The sequence below is a fragment of the Carcharhinus amblyrhynchos genome, chromosome 32 (genome assembly GCF_965287045.1).
Source record: "Carcharhinus amblyrhynchos chromosome 32, sCarAmb.v2.hapA, whole genome shotgun sequence".
Taxonomy (NCBI): Eukaryota; Metazoa; Chordata; class Chondrichthyes; order Carcharhiniformes; family Carcharhinidae; genus Carcharhinus; species Carcharhinus amblyrhynchos.
The window spans coordinates 6,477,510-6,499,953 of NC_137355.1; the positions used below are offsets into that span (position 1 = coordinate 6,477,510).

General features: G+C 47.4%; 1 protein-coding gene and 1 long non-coding RNA gene across 2 annotated transcripts; one reads left to right on the forward strand and one right to left on the reverse strand.

The window, feature by feature from the left end:
• Nucleotides 1-1,024: 1,024 nt before the first annotated feature.
• On the reverse strand, nt 1,025-11,708 carry gtf2a2 (general transcription factor IIA, 2). The gene is made up of 4 exons (XM_080215986.1): nt 11,593-11,708; nt 11,041-11,145; nt 5,131-5,257; nt 1,025-1,192 (listed from the first exon to the last, which is right to left on the reverse strand). Exons 1-4 carry the CDS (start codon nt 11,662-11,664, stop codon nt 1,167-1,169), a joined length of 330 nt encoding a protein of 109 aa, XP_080072112.1. The 5' UTR covers nt 11,665-11,708; the 3' UTR covers nt 1,025-1,166.
• Nucleotides 11,709-12,057: 349 nt separating this feature from the next.
• On the forward strand, nt 12,058-22,210 carry LOC145360638 (uncharacterized). The gene is made up of 3 exons (XR_013889758.1): nt 12,058-12,381; nt 13,628-13,830; nt 21,535-22,210. It is a non-coding gene; the product is annotated as an uncharacterized LOC145360638 (long non-coding RNA).
• The last annotated feature ends 234 nt before the right edge of the window (nt 22,211-22,444 follow it).

A 22,444-nucleotide genomic window follows, 5' to 3' on the forward strand; every position in this document is an offset into this window, starting at 1 on the left:
AGCTGCAAGGAGAGACTGGTTAGGATTGGATTGTTTTCTCCAGAGTAGAGAAGGCTGAGGGGGGGGGATATGATTGAGGTGTATAAGACTATGAGGGGTTTGGATAGGGTGAAGCTGCTGTTCCCCTTGGTTGAGGGGTCAATCACGAGGGCACATAGCTTTAGGATAGGGGCAGGAGACTGAGGGGAGAGAAGAAAAAAAATCACACATTGTGGTGGGAATCTGAACCGCATTGCCTGGGAAGGTAGCGGAGGCTGAAAACATTACAAACTTTAAAATATATTTGAATGAGCACTTGAAATATCAGAACATTCAAGGATATGGGACAAGTGCTGGAAATGGGATTAGTTCCACTTTAAGTTTAAAGTTTATTTATTAATGCCACAAGTAGGCTGACATTAACACTGCAGTGAAGTTAGTGAAAATCCCCTATTGTCACACTCTGGTGCCTGTTCAGGTACACCGAGGGAGAATTTAGCACGGCCAATGCACCCTAACTAGCACGTCTTTCGGACTGTGGGAAGAGACCTACACAGACACAGGAAGAACATGCAAACTCCAAACAGTGACCCAAGCCGGGAATCGAACCCGGGTCCCTGGTGCTGCGAGGCAGCAGTGCTAACCACCGTGCTGCCAAGTGGTAGTGGTTGCTAGGGGTAGTTATTGCCGGTGTAGACTCAATGGGCCGAAGGGCCTTTTCTGCGTTGTGTGGCTGTGTGACTCGGAAGTACATTCTCGATCTCCTGAGGCAGGAAACGCACTGGGCTTGGACAGGACTCCCGTCCCAGCCCTGCCCAGGCTGCGAGGCCAAACACACCCGTCTGCTGGGGAGGAACTGAGAGTTTATCAACTCTTAAACAAAGCCAAAACACGCCATTCAGACAAGCAACCGTTAAGTAAAACTTTATTACAGATTTATCTTTCAAACATAAAAAAAGAGCCAAAAGTTGAATTTATAAAAAGTAATCTGACTGATATTGTACATCCTGGGGTACATTTACCCCCCTCCCCCCCCCCCCCCCCCCACCCACACACACACACACTACTTGTTCCGTGTTGAATGAAACACTGACAGATTAAGCAGCTGCTAAATAACAGTTAGGCTTATTCACAATTTGTCTGGTGTGGATACCGCTTCACCGAAAAGGTCTCGATCCAGTTCCGGATTATTCCGCAGCATTCGAACCAGTATCTGTAAACAAAATAAAATACGCCATGAAAATTCAACTTCAGCCTCCAGAACGGAACCAAATAGCGTGTCACACGAGTTAGATACGGACATGAACACTTTGTGGCACAGGAAGTCATTCACCCCATTGTGTCTGCGCCACTCAAAATAAAAAATCAGCTACCCAAAAGAATCCCGCATTTTCCAGCTCCGAGTCGATATCCCAGGTTACAGAACCTTTATTTCCCCACTGCGATCCAGCTTTCCATCTGAACCCCCATTGCGCAGTGGCACAGCAGTTAGCACTGCTGCCTCATGGCGCCAGGGACCCGGGTTCGGGTCACTGTCTGTGTAGAGTTTGCACATTCTCCCTGTGTCTGCGTAGATCTCCTCCCAGGTGCTCCGGTTTTCTCCCCACAGTCCAAAAGAAGTGCTGGTTAGGATGCATTGGCCATGCTGAATTCTCCTTCAGTGTACCCGAACAGGTGCCGGAGTGTGGCAACTAGGGGATTTTCACAGTAACTTCGTTGCAGTGTGAATGTAAGCCTACTTGTGATACTAATAAATAAAGTTTAAAATTTTAAACAATGTGCAGGTTAGGTGGATTGACCATGCTAAATTGCCCCTTACTGTCCAAAGATGTGCAAGTTACAGAGATTAGCAGGGTTACAGGTTGGGGCAGGGAGAGTGGGCCTTGCTACGATGTTATTAAAGTTGATTTTATTAGTAGGCTTACACCAACACGGCAATGAACTTACTGTGAAAAACCCCTGGTCGCCACAGTCTGAGAATTTCCACAGTAACTTCATTGCACTGTTAATGTAAGCCTAGTGGTGCTCTGTTACGTGGGTAAGATAGGTACAGAGGGATATGGGCCAAATGTGGGCAATTGGGACTAGCTTAGAGGTTTAAAACAAAAGGGCACCATGAACAAAATGGGCCAAAGGGCCCGTCTCCATGCTGTAAACCTCTATGACTCTGCCGGAGAGTCAGTACAGACTCAAAGGGCCGAATGGCCTCCTTCTGCACTGTAGGGTTCTGTGATCCTGCATCCTCAGGTTTGAAAAGCGATAAAAATAGTGGATGCATTGTGTGAAATCTTGTGGAATTCCTTTTGATTCTAGAAGTGTTTCAGAAGATCTGCTACCTTCCAATATAACCCCACAAAGGAGGAGGGAGAGAAGCGACCAGTTACCCTGACAGCCGCAGTAGGTAGAATGCTGGAATCTGTTAATAGGCATCAGCTTGAAACATGCGTGAAGAAGCAGAGGGCATTAACGTAAGGAAAACGGTGTTTGCCAAATCTGTCAGATTTCTGAGGCAGGAACCAGTCGGATGGATGAGGGGCGACTAGCGGACACACTCCCTTTGAATTTTCAAAGCTCTACAGCGATGGTGGGGGGGGGGGGGGGGAATTATTTTTGGTCGGTTGGTTGTCGGGAACTGCAACGCCCTCATGGTGGAAGTCAATTCTGTAACCAATTTGAGCAGGGCATTAGCACAGAGGGGACAGGCCAAATGACCTCACTCTGTGCTGCAAGTATCCATGATTGTATTAACATAAGAAGGTGTCAGAGGACACTCTCATCAAGAGGAAGCTCATTAGTATATGAAGTAATTATTAAAAAGTCATTTGCGGCAGTCTTTAGTGAGACGCCGGATACTGGAGGAGTGGGGGGGGCGGGTGGCTAGGAGGCAAATTGATGCTGGAGAAAAAGGCCACTTTAAAAAGGAGTTAGTTTGGCTGACGGGAGGGGTAAAGATGCTTGGATCTTGAGGGAGGAACTAGATGCGGGCCCAGAAATAATGAACATTGATTCGATGACCAAGGCACAACCCTGGAGGGAGTCAGAATTTACAGCTAATGTCAAATTAGGAGGAGCACTTAAAAACCTTTGAAAGCTGCGATGGAATATTGAAAAGGTGGGGAAATGGATTAAGAGGAACTAATGTCGGAGAGAGCAGCACAAGCTCAAGGCAATGCTGTCAGGTTATAAGAAAAACAGAGAAATAATCAGGAGTTGAAAAATCCGACCTTGTTTGCTGAAGCAGGGAGGTACAATAGGGCTATTTACAATTGAGCAGGGGGTGGATAGATAGAATCAGATTGGTGGGGAGGGCAGGGGGGCAAAGCGTCAGCAACGGAGGCCATTATTACAAGATTAGAGGGACAAGATTTTCAAGAGAGTGCTGGAGCAACCGCTTCACCCAGGCATTTGAGATGATCTGAGGTCAGACGAGGTGTGTTTTTTTTAATTCATTCATGCGATGGGGGCATTGCTGATTGGGCCAGCATTTGATGCCCATTCCTAACTGTCCTGGAACTGAGTGGTTTGTTAGGCTATTTCAGAGGACAGTCAAGAGTCAACCACATTGCTGCGGATCTGGAATCACGTAGGCCAGACCAGGTACGGACAGCAGATTTCTTGCCCTAAGGAAGCATTACGATCATAGAATCCCTTAAATCGTAAAGCTTATTTGTTAGTGTCACAAGATAGCTTACTTTCACATTGCAATAAAATTACTGTGAAATCCCCTAGTGGCCCACACTCCGGCGCCTGTTCGGGTACACCGAAGGAGAATTTAGCATGGCCAATGCACCTAACCAGCATGTCTTTCGGACTGAGGGGAAATCGGAGCACCCGGAGGAAACCCACACAAACATGGGGAGAACGTGCAGACTTCGTAATGCAGACGGTGATCCAAGCTGGGAATCAAACCCAAGTCCCTGGCACTGAGAGGCAAGAGTGTTAACCTTTGCACCACCATGCTGTCCTACAGTGCAGGAGGCAGCCATTCAGCCCATCAAGCTGGCACCAACAACAATCCCACCCAGGTCCTATCCACATAGCCATGTATTTATCCTTCTAGGGGCAATTTAGCATGGTCAACCCACCTAACCTGCACACCTTTGGACCAAATATGAACTGGTGAACCAGCCGGGTTTTTACGACAATTGACAATGGTTTCATGATCATCACTGGATTTTAATTTCAGATTTTTAGTGAATTTAAATTTCATCATCTGCCATGGCAGGATTTGAACCCAGGTCCCCAGAGTATTACCCTGGATCACTGCAGGACCACTTACCGAGCCTGAACAATGGATACGGGAAAGGGAAAGGAGAATATTTAAGTGGAATTATTCACTCATTGGGACACCATGGGTCCCAGCACAGTGATAAAATACTCCACACACTCACAAAAACCCTTCTTAAAAGCCCTCTCTTTAATGGCACCTTGTGCATGCTGTAACCTGTCATCAAGTTCTGCTAATATAAGAACATAAGAACTAGGAGCAGGAGGTGGCCATCCGGCCCCTCGAGCCTGCTCCGCCATTCAATAAGATCATGGCTGATCTTTTTGTAGACTCAGCTCCACTTACCGTAACCTTTAGTTCCTTTACTGTTCAAAAATTTATCTATCCTTGTCTTAAAAACAGTGAGGTAGCCTCAACAGCTTCACTGGGCAGGGAATTCCACAGATTCACAACCCTTTGGGTGAAGAAGTTCCTCCTCAATATACAGTTTAAAATCAGGAAGAAAAAAAACTGGATGTTCCACATACAGCCAAGAATAAGTTTCAAGTTTATTGATTAGCGTCACAAGTAGACTTACATTAACACTGCAATGAAGTTACTGTGAAAATCCCCTAGTTGTCACACTGCGGCGCCTGTTCAGATACACTAAGGGAGTATTTAGCACGGCCAATGCACTAACCAGGACATCTTTCAGGCCGTGGGAGAAAATTGGAGCACCCAAAAGGAAACCCACGCAGACACGAGGAGAATGTGCAAACTCTGCACAGACAGTGACCCAAGCTGGGAATCGAACCCGGGTCCCTGGCGCTGTGAGGCAGCAATGCTAACTATGGCGCCATCCAAATAAGAGGTTCTCAATGGAACTCCAGCCATAGGTTTTGTTTTTAAAAAAGTGCATTCGATTTAATCAAATTCCAACTCACTTTTGCCGTCGCACGCCACGATCTTCACTTTGTCCACTTTCACCAGTTCGGTGACCTCTCGGAATTCCACATCATTCAGGACAAACGTCCAAACATTATCACAGAATCTGTATGTGTTCAAAGAGCCCTTTACAGAGAAAAAAAAACACAAAAAAACAACTCACTAACAACCACAAGAGTGCGCCACCACTGGCCCGATGGGTGACACACAAGGAGTGAAACCCAGAAATAGTTTAAAGAAGGTTCGAAATAGGCTGTAAAAGGATTTACATATTGCACCTCAGCAACCTTTTCAGAACACCAGCACCAGATCTCACTCAGAAATACTGAGTCTTAACCAATGCAGTGGATGTGATTACAGAATTGAATTCAAACAATATATTTCCCACATTAATGTGACACAGACACAGCAGGTTTATAGCATGGAACAATTTATGGAATATTAACTGAAATCAGTACGTGTTACAATGCTGATCAGAATCTTTTTTATTGGTTTATGAGATATGAGCGTCAGTTGAATGGTACTGAACAATGTGCAATCACCGAACATCCCCACTTGTAATCTTATGATAGTTTTTTATTCGTTCTTGGGATGTTAGTGTCACTGGCAGGGCCAGTATTTATTGCCCATCTCTAATTGCTCTTGACACAGTGCTGGTGAAGCACCCTCCTGAACCGCTGCAGTTTGTGCAATGCAGGTACACCTAGAGTGCTATTAGTGAGAGGACTCTGCGCAATCAGCGAACATCCCCACTTCTGACCTTATGATGGAAGGAAGGTCATAAGAACATAAACATAAGAATTCGGAGCAGGAGTAGGCCATCTGGCCCCTCGAGCCTGCTCTACCATTCAATAAGATCATGGCTAATCGTTTTGTGGACTCAGCTCCACTTACCAGCCCGCTCACCATAACCCTTAATTCCTTTACCGTTCAAAAATTTATCTATCCTTGCCTTAAAAACATTCAGTGAGGAAGCCTCAACAGCTTCACTGGGCAGGGAATTCCACAGATTCACAACCCTTTGGGTGAAGAAGTTCCTCCTCAATTCAGTCCTAAATGTGCTCCCCCTTATTTTGAGGCTATGCCCCTTAGTTCTAGTTTCAACTGCCAATGGAAACCACCTCACTGCTTCTATCTTCTCTATTCCCTTCATAAACTTGTGTTTCTATAAAGTCTCCCCTCATTTCTAAATTCCAATGAGTATAGCCCTAGCCTACTCAGTCTCTCCTCAACTCCAGAATCAACCTAGTCAATGTCATTGGTGAAGCAATGGTTGGATCTATCCCAAGGGACTCCTGTAATAACGTTCTAGGACTGAGATGATTGACCTTCAACCACCACAGCCATTTATCTTGGTGCTAGAAACATACAAAATAGGAGGAGGAGAAGGTGGCCATTTGGCCCTTCGAGCCTGCTCTACCATTCATCATGGCTGACATCCAACTCAATAGCCTGATTCTCCCCTTTCCCCATTTCCTTTGATCCCCAAGCACAAATGAACTACTTCCGGAAAACATATAATGTTTTGGCCTCAACTATTTTCTGTGGTAGCGAATTCCACAGACTGACCACAGTAAGGGTGAAGAAATTTCTCCTCATCTCAGTCCTGAATGGTCTATATCATACCCTCGGACTGTGACCCCTGGCCGGAACAGTTGAAAAACCAGCCGCGGCGTATGGAGCTTGTGAAACTCATTAACCAGTTTGGACTTAGTGACCCCTGGTTCTGGACTCCCCCCCACAGTCAGAAACATCCTTCTTGCATGTACCCTGTCTACTCCTGTTAGAATTTTATAGGTTTCTATGAGATCTATCCTCATTCTTCTGAACTCCAGTGAACACAATCCTAACCAAATCAGTCTCTTCTCAGTCAGTCCTGCCAGGAATCAGTCTGGTAAACCTTCGCTGCACTTTCTCCATAGCAAGAATACCGTTCCTCAGATAAGGAGAGCAAAACTGCCTGCAATATTCCAGGTGTGATCTCACTAAGGTCCTGTATCATTGCAGCAAGACATTCCTGCTCCTGTACTCGAATCCTCTGTGAAGGCCAACATACCATTTACCTTCTTTACTGCCTGCTTGCTTACCTTTAGCGACTGGTGTATGAGGTGTCTTTGCACATTCTCCTCTTTCAATCTATAACCGTTCAGATAGTAATCTGCCTTCCTATTTTTGCTACTAAAGTGGATAACCTCACATTTATCCACATTATACTGCATCTGCCATTCATTTGCCTACTCACTCAGCTTGTCCAAATCACACTGAAGCATCCCTGCATCCTCCTCACAGCTCACCCTTCCACCCAACTTTGTGACATCTACAAATTTGGAGATATTACATTTAGTTCCCTCATCTAAATCATTAATATATATGGTAAATAGCTAGGTCCTAGCACTGATCCCTGCAGTACCTCGGTATTCACTGCCTCCCAATTAGATAATGACTTGTTTATTCCTACTGTATTTTGCCTGCCAACCAATATTCTATCCATCTCAATGCATCCCCACCAATCCCACGAGCTTTAATTTTACACACAAATCTCTTTTGACTTTGTCGAAAGCCTGTCCTCAAAGAATTCCACCGTGCCACCCCAAAACAATTACCGCAGTTCACTCATGAGCTCTTTGAATGTTTGCCATTGCCACCATCATCCCTTTAAAGTTTCCCAATCTATTATACCCAAATCGTGCCTCGTACCATCGTAGTTTCCTTTATTAAGATTTGGGATCCTAGTCTCAGAATCAACCACGTCACTGCCCATCTTGATGAAAAATTCTACCTTATCGCTCATTCCCCTGGGTCTCTCACAACATCAGCTAACGGACAGTTCCCAACTCCTGTTTTGCTGGGGCTCCTTGATGTAAAGGGCAGTCACTCTTGCCTCTGGAATTCAGTTCTTCTGTCCATGTTTGGAGCTAGGTGACTCTGGTGGAACTGGAACTGAGCAGGTTGTTGCTGAATAAGTGCCACTTGATAGCACTATCCACAACATCCATTATTAACTTTGCCAATGATTAACTATAGGCTGCTGGAGTAATAATTGGCCAGACTGGATTTATTCTACGCGGTGTGGACAGGACATAGCTGGGCAATTTTTCACATTGCCGGGTAGATGCCAGTGTTGCAGCTGTGCTGGAGCAGCTTGGCTGGGGTGCAGAAAGTTCAGGAGCACAAGTCCTCAGGGCTATTGCTGGAAAATCGTCAGGGCCCGTTGCGTTTGCAGTATCCAGTGCCTTCAGCTGTTTCTTGATATTACGTGGAGTGAATTGAATTGGCTGGAGACTGGCATCTGGGATGCTGGGGACCACAGGAGGAGATTGAAATGGATCATCCACTCAGCACTTCTGGCTGAAGGTTGCTGCGAATACTTCAGCCTTGTCTTTTGCACTGATGTGCTGGGCTCCTCCATCATTGAGGATGGGGATATTTGTGGATCCTCCTCCTCCAGTGAGTTGTTTAATTATTCATCACCATTCTCCACGGGATGTGCCAAGACTGCACAGCTTAGATCTGATTGGGTGGTTGTGGGATCACTTAGCCCAATCACTTGCTGTTGCTGCCATTTAGAATCATATATATAACCGTACAGTACAGGAGGCCATTCGGGCCATCGAATCTGCACCGACTACAATCCCACCCAGGCCCCATCCCCACAACACCATGCACTTAACCTAGCTAGTCCCCCTGACACTAAGGGGCAATTTAGCATGGCCAATCCACCTAACCCACAGATCTTCGGACTGTGGGAAGAAGCCAGAGCACCTGGAGGAAACCCACACAGACACGGGGACAACATGCAGACTCCACACAGACAATGACCCAAGCAGGAATCAAGTCCGGGTTCCTGATGCTGTGAGGTAGCAGTGCTAACCATTCTTTGGCATGCAAGTAGTCCTGTATTGTAGCTTCACCAGGCTGACACTATATTTTTAGGTTGTGTGTCTGGTACTGCTCCTGCACGCCCTCCTGTACTCTCCACTGAACAAAGGTTGATCTGGTAGCCTGATGGGACAATGAGGGACTCATTCTGGGTCACGAGGTTACAGACTGCACTTATATATCATTCTGTTGCTGATGGGCCACGGTACCTCATAGCTTTAGATTTCTGATAGCCAAGGGAATTAAGGGTTATGGGGAGAAAGCAGGAAAGTGGAACTGATCCACTTCAGAACAGCCATGATCTTATTGAATGGCAGGGCAGGCTCGAAGGGCTAGATGGCCTACTCCTGCTCCTATTTCTTATACTTGAGCTGATAGATATGGTCTGTCTCTTTCATTTAGCACAGTATCACAAGACCATAAGAAATGAGAGGGGAAGTAGGCCATTCGGCCCACCAGCCTGATCTGCAATCCAACAGGATCGTGGCTCATCCAACATTCCTCACATCCACTTTCCTGCTCTTTCCCTGGAATCCATTTTCCATTACTGATACCACCCAACAAGGTGGAGGTGCCTTTTGCAGCTTTTATAAAGTTTATTTATTAGTTACAAGTAATGCTCACATTAACACTGTAATGAATTCACTGCGAAATCCTCTAGTTGCTACACTCCAGTGCCTATTCAGGTCAATGCACCCTAAACCAGCACGTCTTTCAGACTGCGGGAGGAAACCGGAGCACCTGGAGGAAACCCACGCAGACACGGGGAGAATGTGCAGATTCCACACAGACAGTGACCCAAGCTGGGACTTGAACCCAGGTCCCTGGCGCTGCAAGGCAGCAGTGCTAACCCACTGTGCCATCCCACTTTTGGAGATATTGTCGCCATAAGGATTTTGCAGTGGTTACTCCTACAAATACTGCCACCTGCAACAGGAGCTTGGTGAAGCCAATGTCCCTCCCTCCTCCCTTCCCCAGCCAGTCTCCCCTCCATCTACTCTCCCAGATTACCTCCATATATCTTGTAAACCTCCAACAAATCACCTTCGAAATGTGGGCACATTGCTCAAATCTTGAGCAGTCACTGGCCTATAGATGTTGTCCACTCCCCTTACAGTTACCCACATCACAAGCCTCTGGGATAGAAAATTCCAAACATTCACAAGCCTCAGTAAGTAGACCAAGAGAGAAAATACTGGAAAATCTCAGCAGGTCTGGCAGCATCTGTAAGGAGAAAATAGAGCTGAGATTTCAAGTCCAGTTGGCCCTTTCTTTTGAGTCACCTGGACGTGAAACATCAGCTCTTTTCTCTCCTTCCTACAAATAAACCTGTTTGGACTTTAAACTGGTGTTATGAGATTTCTTTCTGTTTTACCCCAGTCCAACGCCGGCATCTCCACATCCTTGCAGATGCTGCCATACGGGCGGAGATTTTCCAGCATTTTCTCTTTTGGTTTCAGATTCCAGCATTCACAGTCATCTGCTTTTTCCCCCCTCAGGAAATAAATGTCTCATCGTAGAATTGGTAGAGTACAGAAGGCAGCCATTTGGCCCATCACATTTGCACTAACTCTCCGACAGAATCTTAACCAGATCCAATCCCCGTAACCCCATGTTATTTCCCCCAACAATTCCCCCTATCCTATACACTAAGAGGCTATTTGCTGTGGTCAATCCATCTAACCTGCACATCTTTGGACTGTGGGAGGAAACCAGAGAACCTGTAGGAAACCCATGCAAACATGAGGAGAACGTGCAAACTCCAGGAATCGAACCCGGGTTCCTGGTGCAGAGAGGCAGCAGTGCTAACCACTATGCTACCATGCTGCCCCAGTCTAATGAATATTGGTACAGCACCTCCAATGCAAGCTTATCCTTTCTTAGGAAAACCGAAACAGTGCAGTGAGGTGAGGAGCGGTGTGTTAGGCAGCCCACATGCAGAATGGGCTGGTTGGTATAACCAAATGAAACACATTCCAATCCAGTATACAAGGACGTGCTAGGACAGAGAGAGAGAGGAGGGAGCTCACCCTGAAGTTGACTCGGTTCCGAACCCTATTCGCTAAGGCGTTGTTGATTGCTTTGTCAAATTGCAGCAAGACCTGGAGAGCCAGCTGAGGGGTGATCTGCTGTGACTGAGAGAAACAGCACAGTCACCACAATATAACATCATACACAGCACATCAAACACCTTCCCCCCACTCACCCCCATTTTCCATCCTTCAATATCATGAGGGAAAGGGAAGAGAGATGGCGGGGGAGGGGGGGGGGGGTTGGGGGGAGGGGGGGGTGAGGGGTTGAGGAGAGGGGGGGTTGAGGGGAGAGGGGGGTTGAGGGGGGGTTGAGGGGAGGGGAGGGGGGCTGAGGGGAGGGGAGGGGGGCTGAGGGGAGGGGGGGTTGAGGGGAGGGGGGTTGAGGGGAGGGGGGGGCTGAGGGGAGGGGGGGGTTGAGGGGGGGGTTGAGGGGAGGGGGGAAATTGGGGGGGCTGTTGGGGATAGTTGCTCCCTCGGATTTCCCCGGGTGGGGGGTGGGGGCTGGGTTTGGTCCCTGGTCCCAGCTCCCAGCTCCCCTTCCCCCGGTACCTGGATCAGTTCATCCAGGCTCTCCTGCAGGCTGTTGCCCAGAGTTGTGTTCCGGTACAGCTGGTACGCCATGGCCAGGGCCCAGCAACTGCGCACACTGCGCAGCCGCGATTTCAGAAAACTGCAGTGCGCAGGCGCATCTCCAGCCCCACAGACTGCGCAGGCGCCCCTCCGGCCCCATAAACTGCGCAGGCGCTGCTTCAGTCAGTCTCACTGCGCAGGCGGACCTCCGGCCCCATAAACTGCACAGGCGCACTTCCGGCCCCAACTACTGCGCAGGCGCCGCTTCAGCCAGTCACACTGCGCAGGTGCACCTCCGCCCTAAGCATTGGGCAGGCGCTGCTTCAGCCAGTCACACTGCGCAGGCGCCTCCATCCCCTCGCCCAAGAGAAGATGTCGAGTCGGCGCTGTCCCGATAGCCACACTGCGCATGCTCTTTGTAAACCCGCCCCCTAAGTATGAAGTTGGCCAAAATGGAGCTGGTGTCAGTTTGTGGATCTAGGGTGAGGCTGTGGGCTGTGCTTCTGCCTCATGTAGAATCCCTACAGTGCAGAAAGAGGCCATTCAGCCCATCTAGCCCACACTCCAACAACAATCCCACCCTACCCCTCGAGTCCCGCCCCACAAGCTGATGGTCAGGGTCCGTAACACGGCCAAGCTGCCAAATCCAGCCAACACGCCATGGCCGCCGGTGAGTGTGGCAGAGATTCCTAGTCAGCTACATGATGGAAGCAAAGCTGGAGCCTCAACCAACACTGCTCCAAACCCCAACATGTAGAAAAACTGAAGGTAGGAGCTGGAGGTGCCATGGAGCCTGTTCCACCATTCATTATGAATATTCAATACCTAATCCCAAAGAATCATTCTATGATTCCCCCCATATCCTGTGATCACTTTAGCCCCAAGAGCTATATCTAACTCTTTAGAATTGTAGCATCCCTACAGTTCAGAAGGAGGCCATTCAGCACAAGGAGGCTGCACTGACTCCAAAAGAGCATCTTATCCAGAGTCACCCCACTGTCCTATACCTGTAACTCAATGCATTTAGCTTAGCCAATCCAACTTATCTGTACATCTTTGTGGGAGGAAACCAGAGCACCTGGAGGAAACCCACGCAGAGAGGACATGCAAACTCCACACAGTCAACCAAGGCCGGAATCGAACCTGGGTCCCTGGGGTTGTGAGGCAGCAGTGCTAACCACTGTGCCACCATGCCATCCTCAATGAAAACGTACAATGTTTTGGCCTCAACTGCTTTGTGTGGTTGTGAATTCCACAGGACAACCACCTCTGGGTGAAGATCTTTATCTTCATCTCTGTCCTGAATTGTTTACTCTTATTCTTAGACTGTGACCCCCTGACACACCTACAATCAGGAACGTCCTTCCTGCATCTGCCCTGCCTAGCCCTGTTAGAATTTCATCAGTTTCTGTGAGATCCCCCTCATTCTTTTGAACTCCAGTGAGTACAATCCTAACCAATCTCACATGATACATCATTCCCACTATCCCAGGATGGCGCAGCGGTTTAAAGGGAGGCCTAGTGGTATTATCGCTAAACTATTAATCCAGAAACTCAGCTAATGTTCTGAGACTCAGGTTTGAATCCCGCCACAGCAGATGGTGGAATTTGAATTCAATTAAAAAAATCTGGAATTAAGAATCTACTGATGACCATGAAACCATTATCAATTGTCAGAAAAAACCCATCTGGTTCACTAATGTCCTTTAGGGAAGGAAATCTGTCATTCTTACCTGGTCTGGCCTACACATGACTCCAGAGCCACAGTAATGTGGTTGACTCTCAACTACCCACTGAAATGGCCAAGCAAGTCATTCAATTTCAAGGGTAACTATGGATGGGCGATAAATGCTGGCCCAGCCAGCGATATCCAAGTCCCATGAATGAATAAAAAAACTGCCTTCCCGTTTTCCACCAAAGTGGATAACCTCACATTTATCCACATTATACTTCATTTGCCCACTCACTCAGCTTGTCCAAATCACACTGAAACATCTCTGTGTCCTCCTCACAGCTCACCCTCCCACCTAGCTTTGTGCCATTGTTATGCCTTTTGCCATCACGCTCGGATTCCAGGAGTGATCTGCGAAGTACCAAGACCATGAGGTGGGAACAGGAGAGTGAAGCTCGTTTGGCACCAACACCCGGATACGTATCAAATGAAACGCAAGAAGCTTAGGGCCAAAGGATGAGCTTAGCAACTGGACACGGATCTGGGTAAGTGGCAGTCCATTTGAGCAAAGGGTCATCTGGACTCGAAACATCAGCTCTTTTCTCTCTTCACAGATGCTGCCAGACCTGCTGAGATTTTCCAGCATTTACTCTTTTGGTTTCAAGTTCCTGAATCCACAGTATTTTCCTTTTATTTATTGAGAACTTCTTATTACCATAGACCATAGAACCCAACAGTGCAGAAAGAGGCCCTTCGGCCCATCAAGTCTGCACTGACCACAATCCCACTCAGGCCCTACCCCCATATTTTACCCACTGTGCTACTGTGCCACCCATGGTGGTTGTTGTTGATGTTTTTGGTGTCTCTCCCCCTTCTCCTTCCAACCATTACAGATCAACAGCAGTAAGAGATGGTGGAGGCAGGATGGTATTCATCTTTCTCTACTCCTACAGCCAACTCAGAAACCTAAAGCCCGCTTACACCACATCACTGGCTTTCCATGACATCTCCCCGAATATGTCCAACTGTGGGGCGGCACAGTAGCACAGTGGTTAGCACTGCAGCTTCACAGCTCCAGGATCCTGGATTCGCTTCCCGGCTTGGGTCAATATCTGTGTGGAGTTTGCACGTTCTCCCCGTGTCTGCGTGGGTCTCCTCCGGGTGCTCCGGTTTCCTCCCACAGTTCAAAGATGTGCGGGTTAGGTTGATTGGCCATGCTAAAATTGCCCCTTAGTGTCCTGAGATGTGTAGGTTAGAGGGATTAGTGGGTGGATATTGGGGTAGGGCCTGGGTGGGATTGGTGCAGACTTGATGGGCCAAATGGCCTCTTTCTGCACTGTAGGGATTCTATGATTCTATGAACTAGAACAGGCAACACTCAGCTGGCCAGAGGCCAAGAATACCAGGCATCAGATATCTCAGCAGCAGGCGGGGTGAGGGACAGCGTCACGCTCAGAGATTCAGCTCCATTTCATTGAATTCCGATAGTGCAGAGGGAGGCCATTTGGCCCATCGAGCCTGCAGCGCCAACAATCCCACCCAGGCCCCATCCGGGTAACCCCATATATCTACTCTACTAAGCTCTCTGACACTAAGGGGCAATTTAGAATGGCCAATCCACCTAATCTTTGAACTGTGGGAGGAAAACAGAGTACCCAGAGGAAACCCATGCAGATATGAGGAGAATGTGCAAACTCCACACAGTAACCCAAAGCTGGGAATCCTTGGTGCTGTGAGGCAGCAGTGCCAACCACTGTGCCACCGTGCTGCCTAGACGGTTGGGTCCCGTGTCTGCGTGGGTTTCCCCCAGGTGCTCCGGTGTCCTCCCGCAGTCCGAAAGATTTGGAGGTTAGGTGGATTGGCCCTTAGTGTCCAAAGATGTGTCGGCTGGGTGGATGAGCCATGGTAGATTATGGGGATAGGGTGGAGGGAAGGGTCTGGGGTGGGATGTTCTTTCAGAGAGTCGGTGTGGATTCGATGGGCCGAATGGCCTCCTTCTGCACTGTGGTTCTCTGCAGCTGAAATCCTCATAGAATAGAATTGAATCATAGAATCCCAACCATGCAGGAGGCCATTTGGCCCATCAGGTCTCCAACACAGCATCCTACCCTCATCCTTTTCTTTCTGGGAGTGGGTGTGTGTGAGAGAATGTGGACAATTTCTTAACCCAGGAAGGAAAGAGTGACTTCTGTGTTATCTTTTTATCTTGGTATTAGCACCATCTAGTGTTCCTCTCAAAAAAGCCCCTTTAAACCCCCTTGTAGTCTGAAGCACATTATATTAAACATCAGTGCCTTTTTTCCAAGTGTTTTAAGTTTTCCCTGTGTAGGTATTATACTCGTGAATTCTTTTTGCGAAACCTTAGTCACGTTGTTGGTTTTGAGACCAATTTAAATGATTGGAATATTCCTTGGGCTTGTGACTGGGCAACATAGCTGTTCCTCCCTTAACACCCTCAAATGTGTTCCTAAAGATACAATAGCTAAACAAAAATCACTTTCCTATCACAGGGGAGGCGTTGGCTTAGTGGTATTAATGCTAAAAGCTCAGCTAATCGTAGAATCCCTACAGTGCAGAAAGAGGCCATTCAGCCCATCGAGTCTGCACCGACCACAATCCCACCCAGGCCCTAACCCCATCCCTAGATATTTACCCACTAATCCCTCTAACCTAAGCATCTCAGGACACCAAGGGGCAATTTCTTAGCACGGCCAATCAACCTAACCCCGACGTCTTTGGACTGTGGGAGGAAACTGGAGCACCCGGAGGAAACCCACGCAGACACGAGGAGAATGTACAAACTCCCCGCAGACAGTGATCCAAGCCAGGAATCGAACCCAGGTCCCTGGAGCAGTGAAGCAGCAGTGCTAACCGCTGTGCTACCGTGCCACCTAATGTTCTAGGGATCCGGGTTTGAATCCCGGCAGATGGCGGAGCTTGGAATTCAATTTAGAAAATGTGGAATTAAGAATCTACTGATGACTATGAAACCATTGTCGGAAAAACCCATCTGGCTCACTAATGTTTTTTAGGGAAGGAAATCTGCTGCCCTTACCTGGTCTGGCCTGCATGTGACCCCAGAGCCACAGCTATGTGGTTGACTCTCAACTGCCCTTGGGCAACTAGGGATGGGCAATAAATGCTGGCCAGCCAGCCATGCCCATGTCCCATAACTTAATAAAACATCAAAACCACACAATAATGGTGGGGTACCTTCCCTGCCCCGTAAAAACAGAGGGCAGGATTTTCCAGCCGCACTGGCCCCGGAAATCCCACCCAAGGTCAACAGACCTTTCCGTGGTCCGCTCCTCACCCGCTCCGCTTCCCACGGTGGGCGGGATGGGAAAATTCTCCCCTTATTGTCAGGCTTCATTTTCCTTCCCTGTGAAGTAGGGAATGGGTTAATGAACTTTGTAATACTTGGAGATTTGTAAAAAAAAGTATTGTAAGGCTTGTTTTCGTGTATCCCAGATAGATGAGAAAGCAGCTGTCCCTGCTGCTGTACACATAATTTTCCCCGCTAAGTGTGTTTAGGAATGTGGCTGTCCCAGCTAGTATCTAGAACATAGAAAAACTACAACACAAACAGGCCCTTCGGCCCACAAGTTGCACCGAACATATCCCTACCTACCTACTGTGCGCAGTTTTGGTCGCTGCATTTGCGAAAGGATATATTGGCTTTGGAGGGAGTACAGAGAAGGTTCACCAGGCTGATCCCGGAGATGAGGGGGTTAGCCTATGAGGAGAGGTTGAATAGACTGGGTCTGTACTCGTTGGAGTTTAGAAGGCTGAGGGGGGATCTTATAGAGACATAAGATAATGAAGGGGATGGATAGGGTAGAGGTAGAGAGATTCTTCCCGCTTAGGAAGGATAGCAGGACTAGAGGGCACAGCCTCAAAATAGGGAGGGGGGGCAGTTTAGATCGGAGTTGAGGAGGAACTTCTTCACTCAAAGGGTGGTGAATCTCTGGAATTCTCTGCCCGTTGAAGTGGTGGAGGCTACCTCGCTGAATATATTTCAGTCACGGGTAGATAGGTTTCTGATAAACAGGGGAATTAAGGGTGATGGGGAGAAAGCGGGAAAGTGGAACTGATCCACTTCAGATCAGCCATGATCTTATTGAATGGCGGGGCAGGCTCGAAGGGCTAGATGGCCTACTCCTGCTCCTATTTCTTATGTTACTAGATTGTTGTCAGTGCAGGCTCGATGGCCAAATGGTCTCCTTCTGCACTGTACAGATTCCATAACACCTTGAGAGTGGAGCACTCAGAAGCAGTTTACCAATTAGCAACAATATTTAACCATTATCAGCAACTTTCAACGAACCCACCTCACTCGGCATCAATATTACTCAGTTTGTTTCACTGACCTTATTGCTCACTGGAACATTCACAGTTTCCGATGCAAGGTGACGATGTTGAGATAAATCTTTCAACGTCTGCAGGACTCTGTCCAATCTTCTGGATGCTAATGACGCATTTGGTCAATCTTCTTTCTCAAAGTAAACCTGCTCAGTTCTTCAAGCCCAAAGGGGATCTATCAATAGATAGGGTGCCTCGCAGCTCCAGGGACCTGGGTTTGATTCCCGGCTTGGCTGACTGTCTCATAGAATCATAGAACCCTACAGTGCAGAAAGAGGCCCTTCGGCCCATCGAGTCTGCACAGAACACAATCCCACCCAGGCCTGCCCCCATATCCCTATATATTATGCCCACTAATCCCTCTAACCTACGCATCCCTGGGCACTAAGGGGCAATTTCTTAGCATGGCCAATCAACTTAACCCGCACATCTTTGGACGGTCTGTGTGGAGTTTGCACATTCTCCCGGTGACTGCGTGGGTTTCCTCTGGGTGCTCCGGTTTCCTCCCACAGTCCAAAAGATGTTGCTGGTTAGGGTGCATTGGCAGTGCTAAATTTTCCCTCAGTGTACCCGAACAGGCACCGGAGTGTGGCGACTACGCGATTTTCACAGTAACTTCATTGCAGTGTTAACATAAGCCTACTTGTGACTGATAAATAAACTGTACAATATTGTTCAGTAGCTGAAAACCAGTGTGAGCACCAAACTGTTACAACAGTGAGATGGTCAGTCAGGAACGCCAATGAGGAAGCTGAGAATGGAGTAGATTAACCATCAAGCTCGGGTCTCTGAAATATTTTCCAGTGTCACGGTAGATTTATTTGTGAAAATATTTGATCCCAGATGACACAGCAGAATAAATAAATTTCTAATGTCCTTCACTTAGCACAAAATAACATAGCCACGTTAAAATGTAGTTTAACCAGAACATTGTACATGTGGTAAATTGGTGCGATGACATTATTCTCTCCCTCAAAACGAAGGAGATTGTCATTGATTTCAGGAAGCGTAGTGGAGAAAGTGCCCCTGTCCACACCAATGAGGATAAAGTAGAAATGGCCGAGGGCTTCAAGTTTTTAGGTGCATAGATCACCAACAACCTGTCCTGGTCCCCCCGCTATGGTTACGAAAGCCCCACCAATGCCTCCACTTTCTCAGAAGACTAAGGAAATCCGGCATGTTGGCTACAACTCTCACCAACTTTTACAGGTACATGTGGCTGGTCTGATTAGCGGATGACATGAAGATGGGTGGAGTTGCTCATGTTTGCCAGTAATTATCAGAAGATGCAACAGGATAGTGATTGGTAAGTGGGGCACGGAAATGGCAAATGGAGTTTCATCCGGACAAATGTGTGGTGACAAGGTTTGGAGGATCATATTTAGATGTGAATTGTGCTGCAAATAGCAGAACCCATAAGAACATTAACATACAGAGGGATCTGGGTGGGCAGGTCCACAGTTCCCTATAAGTTGCAGCAGAGATGGGCAAGGTGATTAAAAAGGGATATGGCACACTTGCCTTCATTGGCCAGGGCATTGAGTACGAGACTTGGCAAATCATGTTGCTGCTTTATAAAAATTTGGATAGGCTGCACTTGGATTATCATGTGCAGTTCTGGTCACCACACTATCAGAAGGATGTGGAAGTTTTGGAGAGAGTGCAAAGAAGGTTCACCAGGATGTTGCCTGGTCTGGAGGGTGTTGACTGTGAGGAGAGGTTGAATAAACTAGGATTGTTTTCACCGGAAAGACGGAGGCTGAGCGGGAGACCTGATAGAGGGTCTACAAAATTATGCGAGGCATAGACAGGGTGGATAGTCAGAGGCTTTTCCCCAGGATGGAAGTGTTAATTACAAGGGGGCACAGGTTCAAGGTGAAAGGGGGAAAGTTTAAGGGAGATGTGCAGTGACGTTTTTCACACAGGGACTGGTGGGTGCATGGAATGTGCTGCCAGAGGTGGTGATGGAAGCAGGCAGATTAGCCACATTTAAGAGGCACCAGAGTGGGTACGTGAATAGAGAGGGAATAGAGGGATATTGCTCGAGTAAGGGCAGAAGGGTTGCTTTTAGTTTAATTGGGATGTCATGAACAGCACAGGCTTGGAGGGCTGAAGGGCCTGTTCCTGAGCTGTACTTCTCTTTCTTCTTTGTTCTTCATTCCATCCAATATTCTAGCAGTTTAATATGCTCATGTTTCTGGGCTCCCTCACCAGAGAAAATAATTTCTCTTTAATCTATCACACTATCTCTGTCATGGTACTTTTTTAGATACCTCAACTAGGTCAACACTGAACTTCTAAACTTGAGGGATTACAATCTGAATCTCACACGTGTACCCCTGATTTAATCCCCGATATCATTCTGATTAATCCGCACCACATCCACTCCGAGACCTCAGTCAGAGATTCCAATGAGGAACCTGAAAGTGGGTCTGATGAACCATCAGGAATCAGACTCCAGTCACCCGACTGCCTACCGGTCATTGAAGACAGAGTTTAGCAGTAGAAAGGTGTTTCTCAGAATGGAGCTAGTGGCGTTCCACAGGGATCAGGGCTGGGACTCTTGTTGTTTGTTGTATCCATTAATGATCTGGAGGAAAATGTAGATGGTTTAATTAGTAAGTTTGAGGATGACACAAAGATTGACGGAGGTGCTGATAGTGCCAAGGATTGTCGGAGGACACAACAGGGTAAAGATAGACTGGAGACTTGGGCAGAGAAATGGCAGTTGGAGTTTAATCCGGAATTATGTGAGATGATGTGTTTTGGATAATCAGATTTCGGTGCGAATTATACTGTAAATGGCAGAACCCTTAGGAATGTAAATTACAGAGGGATCTGGGCGTGCAGGTCCATAGTTCCCTAAAAGTGTCAACACAGATGGCCAAGGTTATTAAGAAGGCATACGGCATTCTTGCCTTCATTGGCAGGTGCACTGAGGAAAAGTTGGAGAATCATGTTGCAGGAATATAATACCTTGGTTAGGCCGCATTTGGATTATTGCTGGTTCTGGTCATCAAACTACCTGAAGGATGTGGAAGCTTTGGAGAGGGTGCAAAGGAGGTTCAGCAGAATGTTCCCTGGCCTTGAGGGCATTGAGTCAAGTTCCTCATTGGTGTCTCTGATTGAGGTCTCGGAGTGGGTGTGAAATGGTTTAATCAGAATGATACCGGGGATTACAGAGTTAAATCAGGGAGACAAGCTCTACTCCCTCCTTATTCATTTACTCATTCAGATGCCCCTTAAATGTTGCTAATGTGCCTACTTCCACCACTTCCTCTGGCACCACATTCCAGGCACCCACCACTCCCAGTGTGAAAAACTTCCCCCGCACATCACCCTTTCCCTCTCTTACTTTGAACCAGTGCCCGTTTATAATTGCCATTTCTACCCTTAGAAAAAGCCTCTGACTATCCATCCTATCTGTGTCTCTCATTATTTTGTCGACCTCTATCAGGTCTCCCCTCAGCCTCTGTCTTTCCACTGAAAACAATCCTAGTTTATTCAACCTCTCCTCATAGCCAACACCTCGAGACCAGGCAACATCCCAGCAAACCTGCTTTACACTCTCTCCAAAGCTTCCACATTCTTCTGGTAATATGGTGACCAGAACTGTATGCAATACTCCACAAATGGGGCCTAACCAAGGTTTTATATAGCTGCAATATGAATTCCCCACTCTTGTACTCAATGTCCCGGCTGATGAAGGCAAGCATGCCATATACCTTCTTAATCACCTTGGCCACCTGTGTTGCCACTTTTAAGGAACTGTGAACCTACACACCCAGATCCCTCTATATATTGTTATTTAATGAAAGCAAATTAACAACTCATTTCAGCTGGAAATCTGTTTCTTAGATAGAGCTAATGGATTTCTGTTTGGACAGGAAGTTCCCCTGGGATTTCTGACTGGAGTGATTGACAGAGTCATGTGGTAAACTGGATCAGAGAGAAAGGACCTTTCACAATTCCAGCTGGAAGTCTACAGAAGACAGGTCTGCAAGCTGATCTAAAACTTATTTTCTCTGTGAAAGCTTCAAGATTTAACACAACTTATAGCAAGTATATTTAGTGTTGCTAACTGCATTTAAAAGGGCATTTGAGTCTCTAAGAGGAATGTTGCTTATTTGGAATTGAAACAATGATAAGCTAGAAAGTAGTTATTTCCTTTCATTGTTAAATATTGTTCAACTGTTGATGGTTAAGCTGCTTCATTTGTTAGAGCTATATTTAAACTGTGTTATTAATTGGAGCTTGTTTTGATAAAAGATTCATAATTTGTCAGTGGAAGTAATGCTGGAGCGAATCTTCACATTTATGCCAAAATAGAAAAATTGTTAGGGTCTAGTCTGGCTTCCTAGTGTAACTGTGGTCCTGGACCCTAACTTACCCTGGCTGAGTGAAGAAGATCATTCATTTTCTTCCAGCGCTGCTGCCCCTTCATCTTCAGCAGTGCGCTTGCATTGAGCAGAGCTGCCACTGCATTCCCAGCGGGGGTGGTCATCTTGCTGGAAGGTCAACTCCTGGAGCAGGGGGTAGACTGCATCCCGCCTCTGCTCCACTCCATCCAGCTTCTTAGTGACGGCTGCCTCCGAAAGGCACGATGTTGCCTTCTCACCCTGCTCCCCCCCGCCTCCGTAGTCCTGGTGGAACATATGGTGGGGAACCGTTTACATGGCGCGTCCCAGTGCGTTCAGCACTTAACTCGGGGCCTGCAAATCAGAGGAAGCAAGCATGGCACCGTGGCACAGTGGTTAGCACTGCTGCCTCACAGCGCCAGGGACCAGTGTTCGATTC